Source organism: Bolinopsis microptera, chromosome 2, assembly GCF_026151205.1.
Source record: "Bolinopsis microptera isolate Bmic1 chromosome 2, MBARI_Bmic_1.0, whole genome shotgun sequence".
NCBI classification, from domain to species: Eukaryota; Metazoa; Ctenophora; class Tentaculata; order Lobata; family Bolinopsidae; genus Bolinopsis; species Bolinopsis microptera.
The window spans coordinates 22,551,005-22,568,486 of NC_087073.1; the positions used below are offsets into that span (position 1 = coordinate 22,551,005).

Sequence of the window (17,482 nt, forward strand, 5' to 3'; positions counted from 1 at the left end):
TGATCATGTAGTCCTTCACGAATACACAAACATGATTGAATAAAACATTTTGAAAAGAATCCTTTTTATCCTTGTGTTTCAGGAGTTTGGGGAGTATTTAAAGAAGTTAGAAACTATTTTGGAGAGTAAAAACAAATGTGTGGAGAGTCTGCGGGCTCAGGTTGCGTGTTATTCGCTACGAGCTGCTTATTGAACAGTGGTTAAGATCTGACCAAAAAAGGAACTATTACGTGAACAAATCAGACCAATGGACAAACCCCACTCAAGGGCATTCTTCAATGTCATATGTTATTTGCCAAGAAAGAAACGATTTGATGCCACAAGTAGACATCAACTCATTTCAAAAATTGACGAGTATGTTCGTGTAATTTAATCAAGAATTCTTTATAATAATGGAGCTAACTCTAGGTTTAACCAGGACTCACATCATTATTAACTATGTATTATAAACCTTACTAATTTCATGTTAGATAATTCATAATTAGTTGAGATGTTGTAGATTAGTTTATAATCGCGGGATAAATTATTAAATTAGGAGATTCAGTGAAATATGATCAGCAGAATATAACAGAATTATACCTTAAAATAACTTTATTAATATTATTGGAGTAACATAAAGGTAACATTGTTTATCTCCTTCTTACTCGTATACAGTGTATAGTACGAGTATACTATACTGATTTGACCTTGTATTTTACATTTTACTCTATATTTGCCAGGATTATTCTGCTAATTGGACACTCTACAGTTTGCTGCTGTAAAGTATTTTATTGGAGGTAACATTTTTGCAGAGCACTGCTTTCTTGACCTCATCATCCTTTTTGTTTCTGGGGAATTATAGGAACAAGTTAAATTAAGATGAAATATGTAAAATGATGATAAAATAAATATTAATATTATCATTGATGAAAAGACGAATTTATTTTGGTAATTGATGAAGATTTTTGTGTAAATGTATTCTTGTGTAAAGTGTACAGTTCATTGTTTTAAAGTCGACTCTCTCCTTCAGATATGTAAAAAATTCGCGAAAACAACAAAATTTTAGTTGCAAAAACTGGGCAATAATTTAAACATTTTTTCAACCCTTGAAAATTCTTCACGATCTTTGATAGACCCACATTCCACAATGTTCTAAAGGGGGCCGGGGGGTTCACCCTGATTTAAACTTAAGGAGTTACATTTTATGAGAGTCGACTAAGTTGCTTTAATTTTCTAGCATGTAAAAAGTTCAATCCTAATATACGTGTAGTTAACCGACTTACTCAATAAATTAAACAATCCAAAACATAAACTGGCTCTTAAATCTCACTATTAACACCACACGCTATACACACTATACTAAACACTACACGTTACCCAGGTAACACTATACGTTACTAAGGTAACACTACACGTTACTAAGGTAACACTATACGTTACTAAGGTAACACTATACGTTACTTAGGTAACACTATACGTTACTTAGGTAACACTACACGTTACTAAGGTAACACTATACGTTACTAAGGTAACACTACACGCTGTTCTCACGAGACTGAAGATTCTCGGTGGTATGCTCTGATTTTGCGGATTGTTTGCAAATAGAGGCTATAAGGTACATAAGAGAGTCCATGAGTGCTGCACACAGTACCAGTGCTACAAGCACAACGCTAAATAGCGGACTGAGGGTGATCCTACTCCCATACCTACCTAGACTGTGAAGGAATAGCAGAGGTGCTTTAAACACCATGTTGGTGATACAAAATATAATGGTGTAGAATCTGTGGCTACTAACGTCTTTATTATGCTCTTTTCTCTTCTTCACGACCTTACTCCCTTCATCTACACCCTGAGTTACCATGGTTACCAGCGCATATTTCTTCTTACTTGGCAGTGCGCCAGCAATAACCCCTCCAAAAGTAACAAGTATCAGCACCCCCAATACTGTATCATACACCACCGCCAGACCTACACTCATTTCTACATCATACATGAGAAAGGCAGAGTCTACCACGTAATGAGGGGTAAGAAACAGAGGGATGAGGGTTAGGAGTAACAAGGTAACCCCTCCTCCCACTATCAGTCCTACTGCCACTTTACAAGGGGCAGGTTTCAGGTGAGACTCTGTCGCTCCTCTTAGAGAGAGGAGAGAAAGGAGGTAGATGTTGAAACGGAGGCTGAAGTTCCAGGCGTAGAGCCAACCTTTACTGTACCTGAGGGGGACAAGATAGCATCATTAGCAGAGATAACATATATATATATAATATTTATATATATATATATACTCAAGTTCTAAGCAACAGATAGCTAAAAGCTTAACAAATCTGTTGCCTAATCTTTCTCACAAACTAAAAGTAAATCTTTATTAAATTGAAAGTTTCCTAAAACGATAACATGATCTGACTCATTTTTAATCATGGAAGTGGAACCATACACCGTCCTAAATGTTGAACTAGTAATACCCCAGCAAACCCTACCAGCAGGGGTATAATGATATCTCCAAAAGTAAAATAGATAGAACCTTCCGGTTTTCAACAAAATTTCCGTCTCGTAAATTTAAAGTTAGCTCCCCAGGAGCCAAATTTGGGACAACTTAGATTCTGAATTAAACCGAAAAGTTTGATTTTGGGCTAAATAAAAGATCGTAGCTTTTAAACTTTGCAAAGTAATGTCCTTTTCATGACTACTAGGCTATATGCAGCGTGCGAAAGCTGGTGAACTTGATGTGACGAGCGAGGACAAACGTGCTGTTGAAAATCGATCACCTCTAGCGAGCCCGGCGGGTGGTAAGGTTTTCTGAGACTACAAAACCTGCAACATCACACAACTTATATTACTTCTAGTTCTATTATTGTATAAATTATATTTCAATCAATTCTAACTTAACTTACAAAACACACAGGGTCATAGATGGTCTTTGTAGCGCGATGCGTTACTGGGCCGCGCCACGCACTCAATTATGCTTCTCGCAACCACGCTAGATCGGCGGGTTGCGCTACTTAACTGGGCCTCGCCGAGCTGCGAAGAATTGACATCGTCAATTAAAGATAGGGGTCGTTCACATATTACGTAATCAATATTTTAGCAATTTTTACCCCCCTCCCCCCTTCCGTAATCAACCGTAATCAAGACCCAACCCCCCCTCCTGACAGCAATATTACGTAATCATGGCCTGACCCCCCCCCTTGACTTTTTTCATAGAAAACACTTTTCTCTACGTTTCCTGTTACCCTGATCATGCTATCATCTTATCATGATGAGCCGAAATCATTGTTATGATATCCGGCCAAGCACCTTCTAAACTACTTACTATTATAGCTGGATATTCGATCAATTTCTAAATTTTATCACTATCAGAGTGAAATTGAGTGGAATTTGAATTAAAATATTGTTAAATTGTTATTATTCTAGAGGGTAAAAAGAAAATTTTGATTACGTAATCAACGGCCGGAACCCCCCCCCCGTAATTAACCGTAAGCATTTGGAAACCCCCCCTCCCCCCTCGGATCGGCTGATTACGTAATATGTGAAGTGTGAACGACCCCATAGTCTATGTAATACTAATAAGATACACGATGAGCGATGTTGATTCACGATGTCAATCCTTCGCAGCTCGGTGAGGCACAGTGGTGCATCTCGCCGATTTGTGGTTGCGAGAAGCATTATTTGATGCGCGCGCGACCCAGTAGTGCATCGCGCTACTATACAATGAGCGATGCATTACCGAGCCGCGCCACGCATCATATCAAATAATGTTTCTTGCAACCACACCACCGTCGGTAGATCGGCGAGATGCACCACCATGGCCCCGCCGAGCTGCAAAGATTCACATCGTGAATCAAATAAGTCCCATGAGTTCAGAGTTGGCACAAAATTTTTTTCCTCCGATTTTAATAAATTTGGTACTTGATTCACGATGTCAATCCTTCGCATCTCGCCGATTTGCATACGTGGTTGCGAGAAAATGCGCGGCGCGACCCAATAGTGCATGCATTGCGCTACAAATTTTGTACTAAAGGTCGTTTAAAAATGTGAATAAAACAATTCCACTGTACTATAATTTTCGCTAAAAATGCTGCACGTCTCGCTGAGCTGATTACGACTCCATAACAATTATTTCAAAATAACTGAAACTATGGAACTGGAAGTGCATGGTTAGGTGGAAGTTAAAGGCCAAAAACTAAAAATATTCAGTTACACCAAGAAGACAGGGCCAAGCCTAAAATCTCGCCTCGTCTAAGAGGAAGAACTTGCTTTAGGAGCTAAACATGGTCCAACCAGCAAATGCCATAAGCCAAGATGCAAATGCTGCGAACTTGTCAAAGGCAGCTATGATTTCAAAGTGAACGGCAAGAAGGTGAAAGCTTCCCCTGGAAACTGCCTGAGTTACAACATCATTTAACTGTTCCAATGTAGTTTCTGTGGAAAGGCTTACGTCGGTCGCACTACTCGCTCTCTACGGGTTAGGACTGGAGAACATAGGGTCAAATATTATAAACTTTTAAATGGTGATAAGGTAGATGAAACAAGTGATGAATATAGTTTGGGCTTACATTTGTTGGATCATGGCTTTAGACAAAGGGAGGATTTTAACAAAATGCGTCAATTATTGATAATTCTAGTCCTAAAACTTTAGAAGTTCGTGAACATAAATACATCCAACAACTCAAGACTTTAAAACCTTTGGGAATAAACATTATAAATCCTTTTGGCCTTCCCTTACTCCTAACATCTTAATTTTATTTATATAACCGTTTTAAGAGTGTTCAAAATAAAAGGAATTTTGGGTTTACTAACTTTTTACAATTTTTAGACTTATGTCACTGAAGATGACGCCTTGCAACATGTTTGACGATAGCCTGTAAATCGATAGTTTGATCTCAGTATTTACAACAAATCATCTAGCTTGATTGAATCAAAGGGAGAATTAAATTCCTCTAAATCACTTCTTAATGGTTTTAAATTGATTTAGTTTCAAAATTGGTTAATTTGATGACGCCATCAAGTGGTGATGATGATGTTAAATTATTTTTTGACTAGCCTCATGCACAATATAGACCTATAAGAAGCAGAACTGAGCTTCACAACTCAAGGGATGGCCCAACATCAGAGAATACTTTTGTATTACAAGTTTTGTATTTTTATAAAAATAAAATTATTCTTGAAAAAAGCACTAACTTCAATAGTGTATTATGTGTAAAATTATCTTTATCCCGGTTGTTGCGACAAGTGAAAATGCTCTTATTAGGGAAAGGAGTTTAACTTCAATAGCATATATGTTTATGAAGGAGCACACTAAGAACATTTTTCGGTGACATAATTATAATAACGTTGTTAAGGGAGGCACTGAACCTTTAGAATGCAAATGTCATATGTTTACTGATTTCGTAAATCAGGATTGTGGTCATGTTGTGACTGGGGATGTTAATTTTGTAAAGCACGACGCCTTGAGAAGTCTGTTAGAGAAAGGTCCTTCTTATAAAGAACCTAAAACGATTGATTTTGATAAGAATTGTAATTCGGTAATAGATAATGTTAAAGAAATCTTAAAACCTTGGAGTAGGAAAGAGAAAATCGATAGTGCATGTTTAAATGGTTGGTTTAATGAATTTAGTGATATTGTTAAGAAGAATACTGAAGCTCTTAAAATGAAATATCCTAAACAGCTTAAACGGAAATCTGTGTTTAGTAATGATAAAGCTTGTGAAGAATTAGCGTTTATCAGAAAATATTTTGTTTTATGTCCGGTGGACAAAGCAACTAAGAACGTCGCTATTATTTGTAAACATTATTATTTAAGTGATATTATACAAGAGTGTCAATCTAATGAGGGTATTGATGATGTTAGTGGGGAGCATGAAGTTCGTGATATTAACAGAGATATTTTCAAGTTCATAGAAGACGTTGGGATAAAAGTAGATTCTAATATTGATATTTTACCTCACATGTTTTCGAGTCCTAAATTTCATAAGCCAATTTTAAAGTTTAGGTATGTTATTTCTTATGCTAATTGTAGTATTAAGCCCTTGGCAGTAAAGATTTCTTTTGCCTTAAAGGCTGTTTATTCAGAGATCTGCAGATATACTAACATGTTGTTTAAAGTAACAGGAGTTAATAGGAATTGGGTCATTTTGAATAATAAGCCGATTTTAGAAGCTTTAGATAAAATTAATGATAATAGCTTAGTAGTACAGTCAAATCCGTCCCTATTTAAGCCTTTGTCGGACAAAATTCGCAACAAAGCGATTTTTCACATCGGTTCAATCTAGAACCTTCTACGACATTCAGAAGTCGTTTTATTAGCGGAGATCCAATGTGGTAAAAAGTGGTAAATAGTGGTTATTCTTTACAAATTTCGAAAATTTTACAAGTCCAAAATATTGAAAGTGAAAATTTTCAAAAGTTTTATAAAAATTAGTTCATGAACATTTTTTTTTTGAACATTTAAAATATAATTTGGAACATTACAGTAACGTTATTCAAATCTCAAACAAAAAAAGTATATTTCAAAGCTTTGTGTTTTGATCATATGATTATGGGTGTATAGTGATTTTGATTGCATACATTTGATTGGGCAGTGATGGTGAGTGAGAAGATGATGGGAGTGCCAGCCAGTAACTCTGTCAAATGAACAGCCCACTGAGGAGTGGGTGAGCGCAGGCGCGAGAACGGCAGAGAGGGTGGCATAAAACGGAATACACGGCCACAGAAAAGACACAGAAACTAAACCGTGCGCGGTAAGTTAGCCAGTGTCTGAGAGCTAGTGTTGCCCGGCAGGAGGCATCCAAAAGAGGTGCCGTGGTGAACTGTCGAGGCTAAGTTCGAATGCAAGGCGAAGCAACTCAAACTGATGATGAAGAGGTAGACTGAACGGGAAGTGAAGAAAAAGGAAAAGGAAGGATCCAGCTGAGGTCTGGCTCATGTCAGGAAGTGATGAAAAGCTCACAGACAAAATCATCCGTGGCTGTCTACCCCGTACGTAGGCAGTGTCCGAGATTTCAGGCATCAGGATACACTGAAACAGTGCAGAGCTGATTACGACCAGGGTCCTCGCGGATACCCCGCCTCGGAGGTCGAGCCAATGCCCTGCTTTCGATACTTATGTCTACTGGTGGAACCTTCATATTTTCTCTACTAGCAGTCACTGTAACCCTATCACTCGGAAGGCCCCACAGCTCCTACATGGACGCACGGCCGGGAGCCCATGTAGGGATAAAAGTGAACACAAGCCTTCCATCACATCCGTCACAGATTCAAAGCTGGGAGGAAAAAAGGGAGCTGGAGGAGAGGAAAAAAGAAAAAAGAATACAAAAAAAGAAAACTGAGAAAGGAAACTAATTATCTGCTTTCAGACTGTCTTTGAAGTTGAGGGTTAGTCTGTAGATCTTGTTAATGGTGCTGGTTGAGAGTTTGATCAAACTTACGTCCTCATCACTGGGAGTATCCTTGCAATCAGACTGCGACATGAACGTGGAGGCAAGATTGAAGCTACCATTACCAACATTGTTGAGTAGGTTTCCACTGAGATTTTGAAATTTGTCCCTAGGACCCTTCCCTAGGGGGCAGAAATGGAGCATATGATTCTCGTCCTCGATGAATAGCTGGTTGTTGTTAAGCTCGCAATAGTTGCAGGTCCTTTCATCAATTGGAGTTTGGTCATATCTCCCCCTTTCAATTCTAAGGTGATGCGAACTGGACCGAATCTGTGTGGTTGCCCTTCTGTCCTGAAAAGACCTAGCATAGGTTAGATATGGCTCCCATGCAAATTTTGTTTTGACTTCACTGTAGAATGATAGCTTTCTAGAATCTTTCACAAGAGAACCCCAGGAATCGCGGAACTGTTTTTTCAGGTTCTCTGTGATTAAATCAGGGCTGCAGGAGTCTGCGAGTGAGGTTGCGTTCAACAGCGACGATGAATTCCTTTCAAGAAGGTCGATGTTGTTGAATGATTTGATGATTGATTCGATGCCTACAAACCATGACAATTTGAGGTTAATCTGCTCAGTCATTGCAGCTTTGACTAGTTGTGTAGAGGGGAGGCTCATAACTCTTTTGAAATATTTAGTACTCAGTTTCAACATTTCAATAATGATTGGGTATGAGCCAGTTTCTCCCCAGGCTGTAGCATTGACTGCCCTTCTGTTTATACCAAGAAGGTATTTTAGGTGTCGTAGATGCACTTGCTCAAGTTGCTGTTTAGCGATGTGAGAGACCGCATGATCAAGATTGTGAAACTTGCTGAAGCTAGAGAGGACCTTATTGACGGTGGGTAGAACCGGGGCCCAAACTTGACAGCCGTAAAGTAGAATTGGCTTAACAAGGGTGTTAAATAATTTGTTAAGGCAGGATGCATCAACAAATCTCCGGTCTATAGTGCTTCTCAAGCTGAAGTAAGCTCCAAGTCCTTTACGGTATAGAGAGTCAGTTGCTTGCCGAAATTTCCCTGTGCTGCTTATAATAATCCCAAGATAGCAGTAGCTGGAGACCATCTCGATATCTCTTTCGTGAATGGAAGGACGCCAATTTGGAATGTCTGGTCCTTTGCCATTGAAGACCATGAATTTGGTTTTGGAGATATTGATTTCCAGACCCCATTCGTTACAGTAGTCCCCAATAATCGTAAGCAACTTTTGGAGAGACTCAGGATCTAGGCCGAGGATTACTAGATCATCAGCCCACGCTAGGTGAGTCACTGAAAGTCCAGCGAGTGTCGGACAGTTCGCAGTAGCTTCGTTAAGGAGGTCAGAAAGCTTTTTAAAGTAAACTTTGAAAAACTCAGGGCTAAGTGGGTGTCCTTGTTCAGTTCCTTTAAGGATCTTGAATGCTTCACTTATTTTACCATTCATCTTGATATGACCCTCTGATTTGCTGTACATGTCTTTGATGATGTCGTAGTAGCCACCATTGACACCATAGCAGGCTAGTTTGAACATGAGAGCTTGTCTGCAGACTAGATCGAAAGCTTTGCGAAGATCAATGAACACTGCATATATTTTACTTTTGACTTTCTTGTATTTTTCTATGGTGGACATCAGCGTAAATATATGGTCATTGCATTGACTTCCTTTGGTAAAGCCTGCTTGGTTGGGTGGATCAGGATGTGAGATTTGGCGGTGATTAACGAGCCGAGATAGCAGCATCGTAGAGAGCAGTTTTCCGATACAGCTACAGACTGCTATTGCTCTATAGTTGTCAGGGTTCCTGATGCACCCTTTTTTGTGAATTGGTGTGATCACACTTTTGCTCCAGAGGTAGACTCCTGTCTCCAGGCACAAATTGAAGAGTTTGAGGAGGAGCGACTTCATATTCATGCTCAGACCCCGGAGCATTTCGTTGCTGATGTGGTCAAAAGAAGATGCTTTGCCCGATTTGAGTTCGCCTAGCGCAGCGTTCAGCTCATCCGATGTAAATGGGCTGTTCAGTGACTCATTAGGGGCAGATCCCTCGGATAGGGCGTTGGCTTCTTCGAGGAGAGCTCTTTTAGTGAGAGTGTCTACGGTTGGATGATTGTCAGAATATAGCTCAGAGTAGAACTGATGGAAAGAGTTGAGTTGCTCCGTTTCAGTTTGGACTTCTTCCTTCTTGTAGTTCTTAAGCTTCTTGAAATCTCTCCAGGATATAGTTTTACCGTTTTTAATCTTCTTGTTAAGACTATTGAAGAAGTCATCCCTTTTCTTATTGACAATCTTTCGATATCCTTTAGAGTTGGCACGATGCCGTGTTTTGATTCTCTGGTTATCAGGATTATTGTCGACAATTTTTATTGACCGTTTGAAAAGGCGTCGTGCAGTGTGACACTTGCCGTCAAACCATGAGGCGAACTTAGGCTTTGGATTCTTAGTTTGTTTAGAGATATCGAACTCTTTTTTAGCGACATCGTTTATGAGTTCTGTAATCTGCCTATTCAGTGCTTCAACTGCCTCATGGGTTTTTGGAGTGGATTCGACATCTTTGGTCAGTTGGGAGATTCTTTGAATGAACTCAGGCTGTTCAAATGATTTTGTGAAGTTGGCTAAACCCTCTTCTGTGATCTTGTATCGAAAGGGAGCTTCCTCGTAGATACTAGTGGGAGCTTGACTATTCCTTTGAGGGGCCCTTCGTCTATGCCAAAGGCTGAGTAAGATTGGATTGTGATCGGAGAACAGAGTGTGCTCACCCACTGAGAGGCACGTGTAATGTAATTGTGAACATTTTGTATCAAAATATATTTTTGAAATATTTGAAAATTTACTAATTATTTAATTAATTAATTAAATAATTTATTTTTGAAAAAGTTGTCCGAGAAAAAGTTGTTCTCCTTTGTTTTCTAAACACACTGCTTTAAACTAGAATCTTCTAGGATATTCAGAACGTGACTTATTTGCGGAAAACCAAAGTGGTAAAAAGGTGGTAAAAAAGTGGTAATTGTGGATTTTGCTCAAGTCAGATTCTTTGGGACTTTTCTGGAATGATTCCTGGGACCTGTCCCGACCATATCCCGTTAAAATCGCTTTGTTGCGAATTTTGTCCGACAAAAAGACGGATTTGACTGTACTATAGCGAGAAACATCCAAACTTTTGATTTTTCTACTTTATACACGAATTTAGCCCATAAAGATATCAAGGATGCTCTCAAGTTTACTGTTAAATTAGCCTTTAGGAATAGTAAAAAGAAGTTTATAGCTGTTTACGATAAAGGGTCTGCTTGGGTTAATAGCTTTAGAGATGGGACTGTGGCTTTTGATGAAGTTAAGTTGATTAAATGTGTTGAGTTTCTACTGGATAATTGTTACTTTAAAGTAGGAGAGATCTTATATCGGCAACATATCGGTGTACCTATTGGAATCAACCCTGGTCCATATATTGCTAACTTAACACTTTGGTATTTTGAGAACAGTTTCCTAGACAGTACGTATAAAAGTAGATACTATATTGTAAAGAAGTTAAATAATACATTTAGACTTATAGATGATATTACTACCCTTAACTCTGATGGTTACTTAGAGGAATATTTTAAGTTAATATATCCAGACTCTCTTACTCTTAATAAGGAAAATGAAGTAGATAGTGCCGCCAATGTATTAGATCTTGATATTTCGATAAATAGCGAGGGGAAGTTTTCTTGTAGAGTTTATGATAAAAGGGATAAGTTTGGTTTTAAAGTGGTCAAGTTTCAACCTTTGATGAGTAATCAAGCTAGTAGTGTATTATATGGCACGTACTGTTCACAGGTTGTGAGATATTCTAGGATCTGTAATAACGTTGTTGCTTTTTCTGATAGGGTTTTGAAGTTTACTGATGATTTAATTGAGTTGGGTTTTAGACGGGATCGTCTTAGTAAAATATACTTATCAGTGGTAAAGAGGCATGGGCTAAAGAATAAGTTTGGTATTGGGTGTGGAAATATATTAATGCCATAGCTTGACCTATGGCATCCTTTTCTAATGTTGCGAAATATTTGTCGCACGTGTTGAATTTAGTTTTATAATAACTTTGCAGCGGCGCAAATCGGAGTTCTAGAATTACGCGGGAAATTACGCGGGAGTAATTGTAGTTTGGGTCAGTTCGTTTTATGACGTGTTGACTACGTTTACTTAGTATACTTTATTCCTACCGTTTTATTACATTTTTTACTTTATCTACCTATTCACTATACAGTATACATATAGATGAAGGAGACACGATAAAGCATGATACGACACGGTATGTTGAAATAAAGCATGTCTCTGAAGAAGGAGAGACGATAAAGCATGATACGACACGGTATACAGAAAGAAAGCCTGTCTCAGAAGAGGGAGAGACGATAAAGCATGATACGACACGGTATATTGAAAGAAAGCCTGTCTCTGAAGAAGGAGAGACGAAAAAGCATGATACGACACGATATGTTGAAAGAAAGCCTGTCTCTGAAGAAGGAGAGACGATAAAGCATGATACGACACGGTATGTTGAAAGAAAGCCTGTGTCTGATGAAGGAGACACGATAAAGCATGATACGACACGGTATGTTGAAATAAAGCATGTCTCTGAAGAAGGAGAGACGATAAAGCATGATACGACACGGTATACAGAAAGAAAGCCTGTCTCAGAAGAGGGAGAGACGATAAAGCATGATACGACACGATATGTTGAAAGAAAGCCTGTCTCTGAAGAAGGAGAGACGATAAAGCATGATACGACACGGTATATTGAAAGAAAGCCTGTCTCTGAAGAAGGAGAGACGAAAAAGCATGATACGACACGATATGTTGAAAGAAAGCCTGTCTCTGAAGAAGGAGAGACGATAAAGCATGATACGACACGGTATGTTGAAAGAAAGCCTGTGTCTGATGAAGGAGACACGATAAAACGACAAACGATACGTTATGCTGGAAATATGGATATCTCTGAAGATTAAACAAATGGCAAGAAAAAATACTATAAAAGACCCATCGCAGGATCTGGTGCTGGCCAGCCTGTGAACGCACGAAATATCTGCACTGTGCAGAAAAACTAGAAATAACCGAGGAACTAAGGCGATGTAGCGCCGAAACAAGTGAAACATTCCCAGATGGGGAGAAGGAACCATCAACTCAGTGTGCGAGACCAAGTGATAAACAAATACTTATAACAGTAACACAAATAAATGTGCAGTTCAAAAAACTGTGATGCTAACTGTAAGCGTAAAAAGTATGGGGAGAAGTAATGAAAATGGGAGTCACATCCAAAGAGTTAGTGAAGAAGGTGTTTACAAACCTTGACCAGAAGTGTCTAATGAAGTAAGTCAGACAAGCAAACGCTTCCTTAAATGTTGATTTAAGTCGTCTCTATCCCAGTAATTATGAATGATGACCCAGTGTAAAAGTGCAGAAATCGGCCGAAAATAACAAAGACTAAAAAGAGTTAAAAAGTGACAGGATTCAAACACAAGGAAAATTAATAACATAAAGCGTAATAAGGAATATCTCCAAACGGAGTATTCTTAGAGGGTGAGAGGTTCTTTAATAAGACCTAATGATTAAATGAGACCCACTAAAGGTACTAAATTAACCGGACTGCTAGCGAGGAATCGAGAGTAGGAATAAAATAAAAGCGGAATAAATTCTAAGATAACGAAAAACTGGTACAGACAGCTAAAGTCCTAACACGGAGTCTAGGAAAAACCTGTGAACCAAATAGTGCTTAGTGGGATACGTAAATGGTGAAATTAACGATTTACTTGATCGGTTCAGGGGCGCAGGCACGTACGTACGCAGTCAGGCACAACGCTCGCAGGCTACCATATACGGAAAAAAACCTCGTTCGCCAAACCTTGTCCTTGACTATTTTGTGCCTTTGGCACTTTGAGTCATGGATCGGGAAAAAACGCTTCCCTGTGGAGTTTTAGTGTATAAAAGGAGTTTTAGTGTATAAAATAGGAGTTAAAAATGGTGAAATGTTTACCTGAGTGGTAGTGACAACTTGGCAGCCCCTTGGTAGAGTATATAGGAGGTAGCAACAGGAACCAGACACAGCAACATAACCACATCAGACAGAGTAAACACGCTGTACATCAATCCTGCGGGGTTACAATACAGACATCGATCCTTCATTTTGTGGGGGAGTAACAATGCAGACATCAATTTTGTTTTCCAGCTACTTAAAGTTAATTTCCCCCGACTTATTTTAAGATTGAAAGGGTACGGATACGCTTCCTTGTCTTAATGGAGACAATTGAAATTACTGAGCGAACGATTCGTTTTTTCTAATATTCGGATCAGAACATTGTTTTAATGTTTATAGTCACGTGATTTGATCGCGTTTATTGCGACAATGAAAAGACTCTTTTCAGAAAAAGGAATTGTTCTACGGGCTACCGGACAACTGAACCCAATTTGGACTTTTTCTAGTATAGGACAGGGTATGACTATGTCTATTGGATACGAGAGGGCACTCCGAATATAATTGTTCACCTAATGCGGGTTTTGACTGAGCGGGTAAATACTCCTACCCTTTTTAACTGCGGCAGTAGTTAAAAGTTACTAGTTACACTAGTAGATAGATAAATAAATAGATATAAGCTTCACTATATCTATCTATTTATCTATCTACTAGTGTAGTTTTTTACCGAATTTCGTATAACAGTGCTGGCGCGTATTTTGCGCAAATTAAAAAAACCTCCACATAACAATTTTTATTCCTGTCATCTTTGACCTTGAATTGGAATTGTTTGCACTTTTAATATGCCTGCTGAACTACTTTCGGTGAGTCTTAATGCCTGAAAAACAGTGAAGGGGTATAATAGTATACTTATTATAGTGAGTATAAGGGCGACGACCGTGCTTGCCAGCACTGTGATATTATTCATTCCGTGATTTTGACGTTACCTGTAACTCCGTTGACCCTCCTCAAGAAGTGAAGATAGCAGAAAAGGTTGCTAAGAACTCCTGCTACCACCAAACAACTGATCAAGTAACCCAGAGCTCTCGCTAATGCGCACTCGTCACAAACCATCGTCTCCTTGTTGTCCTTAGTCCCGTTCTCAGATTGCTTTGTGACGTTTTGTCCTGTAGTCACGTGGTCTGTAGTCACGTGGTCTGTAGTCACGTGGTCTGTAGTCACGTGGTCTGTAGTCACGTGGTACGTAGTCACGTGGTCTGTAGTCACGTGGTCTGTAGTCACGTGGTCTGTAGTCACGTGGTCTGTAGTCACGTGGTCTGTAGTCACGTGGGCTGTAGTCACATGGCCAGTGGGCTGGTTAGGCAGCTGTGTTAAAGTAGGGGTTGAAGAACTGGGGGATGGTAGAGGGCTCATAGAGGAGAACATGAAAGTGAGATTAGTTTTTGTACGCTCGGGTGGTACCACATTCTCAGCCGTGAAGACCTTGTTTGTTACTGGCTGCACTGTGCTGTAGTTGTAAGCAGTGTCGTGGTTGTAATGGGAAGTTGTAGGAGATTTGGTGGTAGGAAATGATATTGTTTTAGAGTATGTATCAAATGAAGTAGTGGGGTTGGACGTGATTGCGTGCAGAGGCCCCTCTATGATCTCCAATGTTGAGGTTTCCTCTTTCCTCTTTCTTGGCGTGACACGCAGAAATAAAGCATACAACAGCAGCAGCGAACAAATCATGACATGGGCTGTAAGAGAAGAGTTATCTGATATCGTGTTATACTGTACTATTAATGATAATGATCTGATTTCCGTGTGCGTGATGACAAAGATCACTGCTGTAATAAAAATGATTTTGACTTTTACCGAAGCTTTACTTTAAGTCGACATCTAAACAATGTTAGGGTATTATTGTTAAAAGTAGACTGAAAGAATGTTGAGTTTAAACAAACATACTACATATATACAAACATACTACATATTATATACAAACATACTACATATATACAAACATACTACATATTATATACAAACATACTACATATATACAAACATACTACATATGTACTAGGTAGTGCGCCATCGTCTAATTTCGGCCAGCACAAAATTCTTGAAACAAATGCGTATTGACTTATTGAGTAACCTTCCCTTCATCCAACTTTAACAAAAATTGGTAAGCTTACTTATAGACTTACAAGAAAAGTGTCCGAAAAATATATCAGGTCTTCTAACTAGCGGGCTGCGCGGGCTTGCACTGAACAGTAACTCGAATAACACAAATTATCGCCAAGAACGAAAATGAAATTATTAGCAAGACGCATTCCTGAATATTGAAGAAGGGGGTATGGGTGATGTAACCCAACACTTAATCAAACCATACATTTATATTTTAGAAGCACCCAAAATATTTCAATTGGTGAATTGAAACACTGGAGCGTGAACTGCAGAGTGCAGACACCACGGTAACCACGGTAACTGCCCCTAAAATATGCAGAACATGCAAAACATGCAAAACATGCAAAACATGCAAAACATGCAAAACAGGCAAAACATACAAAACATGCAATACACTTGTGTAAGCAATTACTCAAATACTCGAATACAAAGAGAGTAATAGAAGCAATGTACACTCACTGGGGTGTATTTAACTTAATAACTCGTATCATTGGAACTGGAATGAATGATAGTTGAGAGCGGTAATTCTATTTGTCAGCTCGGTTTAAAGTACTCATGATCTTTACCCAATATAATGCTAATACGTAAAAATAACACGAAGCTTCGCTCAGGTACTGTTTTCATTATACAGGGTTTTATGTATGGTGCTGTGTAATTTTGTAATTTACTAATCGTTTTGATGTGGGTTTGCCAGTAACTGTGCCATCTCTACTATAATTCAGAGAATTATTTCTGCTGTATGTACGTACGACCGCCCACGTGCAAAAAATTTTTTTGGGGGGGTTTTTTTTAAAAAAAAAATTTTTTAAAAAAAAAATTTTTTTTTAAAATTTTTTTTTTTAAAAAAATTTTTTTTTTAAAAAAAAAATTTTTTTTTTAGGGGTTTTTTTTTTTGGGGGGTTTTTTTTTTTGGGGGGGTTTTTTTTTTGGGGGTTCCTTTTTTTTTTTGGGGGGTTTTTTTTTTTTTAAAAAGGGCCTTTTTTTGGTTTTTGGGGGGGGGGGGCCCCCCCTTTTTTTTGGGGGGGGGGAAAAAAATTTCCCAAAAAAAATTTTTTTAAAAAACCTTTTTTTTGGGGGGGGGGGGGGGAAAAAAAAAAAACCCCCTTTTTTAAAGGGGAAAAAATTTTTTTTTAAAAAAAGGGGGGGGGGGGGGGGGAAAGGAAAGGGGGGGGGAAAAAAAAAAAGGGGGGGGGAAAAAATTTTTTTTTTGGGGGGAAAAAGGGGAAAAAAAAAAATTTTTGGGGGGGGGGGGGGGGGGGGTTTTTTTTTTTGGGGGGGTTTTTGGGGGGAAGGGTTTTTTTTTTTTTAAAATTTTTTTTTTGGGGGAAAAAAAAAAAAAATTTTTTTGGGGGGGTTTAAAATTAGGGGGGAAAAAATTTTTTTAAAAAAAAGGGGGGGGTTTTTTTTTAAAGGGGGGGGGAAAAAAAAATTTTTTAAAAAATTTTGGAAAAAAAAATTTTTTTTTGGGGGTTTTGGGGGGGGGGTTTTTTTTGGGGTTTTTTGGGGTTGGGGGGGGGGAAAGGGGGAAGGAAAAAAAAAATTTAATTGGGGGAAAAAAAAATTTTTTTGGGGGGGGGGGAAAAAGTTTTTTTTTTTAAAGGGGTTTTTTGGGGGGAAAAAATTTTTTTTTTGGGTTTTTTTTTTTTTTTGGGGGTTTTAAAATTTTTGGGTTTTTTTTTTAAAAAAAAAAAGGGGGGGGGGGGGGGGGGTTTTTTTTAAAGGGTTTTTTTAGGGGAAAAAATTTTGGGGGTTTTTTTTTTAAAAAAGGGGGGTTTTTTTGGTTTTTTTTTTTGGGGGGAAAAATTTTTTTTGGGGGTTTTGGGGGGGGGAAAAAATTTTTTTTTGGGGGGGGAAATTGGGTTTTTTTTTGGGGGGTTTTGTTTAATTGGGGGTTTTTTTTTTTTAAAATTGGGGGGGGTTTTAATTTTTTTTTTTTTGGGGGGGGGGGGGTTTTTTGGGGGTTTTTTTTTGGGGATTTAAAAAGGGGGTTGGGGGGGGTTTT

The 17,482-nt window shown here is 38.6% G+C and overlaps 2 protein-coding genes across 4 annotated transcripts in view; one reads left to right on the forward strand and one right to left on the reverse strand.

Moving 5' to 3' along the window:
- The window catches only part of LOC134811487 (kinesin-like protein KIF2A), a 53,427-nt gene extending 52,191 nt beyond the window's left edge, over positions 1-1,236 (forward strand). The window contains exons 15-16 of one of the 3 annotated variants that reach the window (XR_010159817.1): positions 83-991; positions 1,189-1,236. Coding sequence is in view for 2 of the 3 variants with exons in the window: in XM_063818332.1 (XP_063674402.1) it covers positions 83-193 (111 nt within the window). In the remaining variant the exon portion in view is untranslated. Of the gene's footprint in view, positions 1-82 lie in introns of all 3 variants that reach the window. The other 2 variants (XM_063818332.1, XM_063818331.1) reach the window with 2 other exon arrangements.
- Positions 866-15,049, reverse strand: LOC134811488 (uncharacterized). Its single transcript, XM_063818333.1, has 3 exons — positions 14,304-15,049; positions 13,381-13,495; positions 866-2,192 (listed from the first exon to the last, which is right to left on the reverse strand). Exons 1-3 carry the CDS (start codon positions 15,043-15,045, stop codon positions 1,514-1,516), a joined length of 1,536 nt encoding a protein of 511 aa, XP_063674403.1. The 5' UTR covers positions 15,046-15,049; the 3' UTR covers positions 866-1,513.
- Between the last annotated feature and the right edge of the window lie 2,433 nt (positions 15,050-17,482).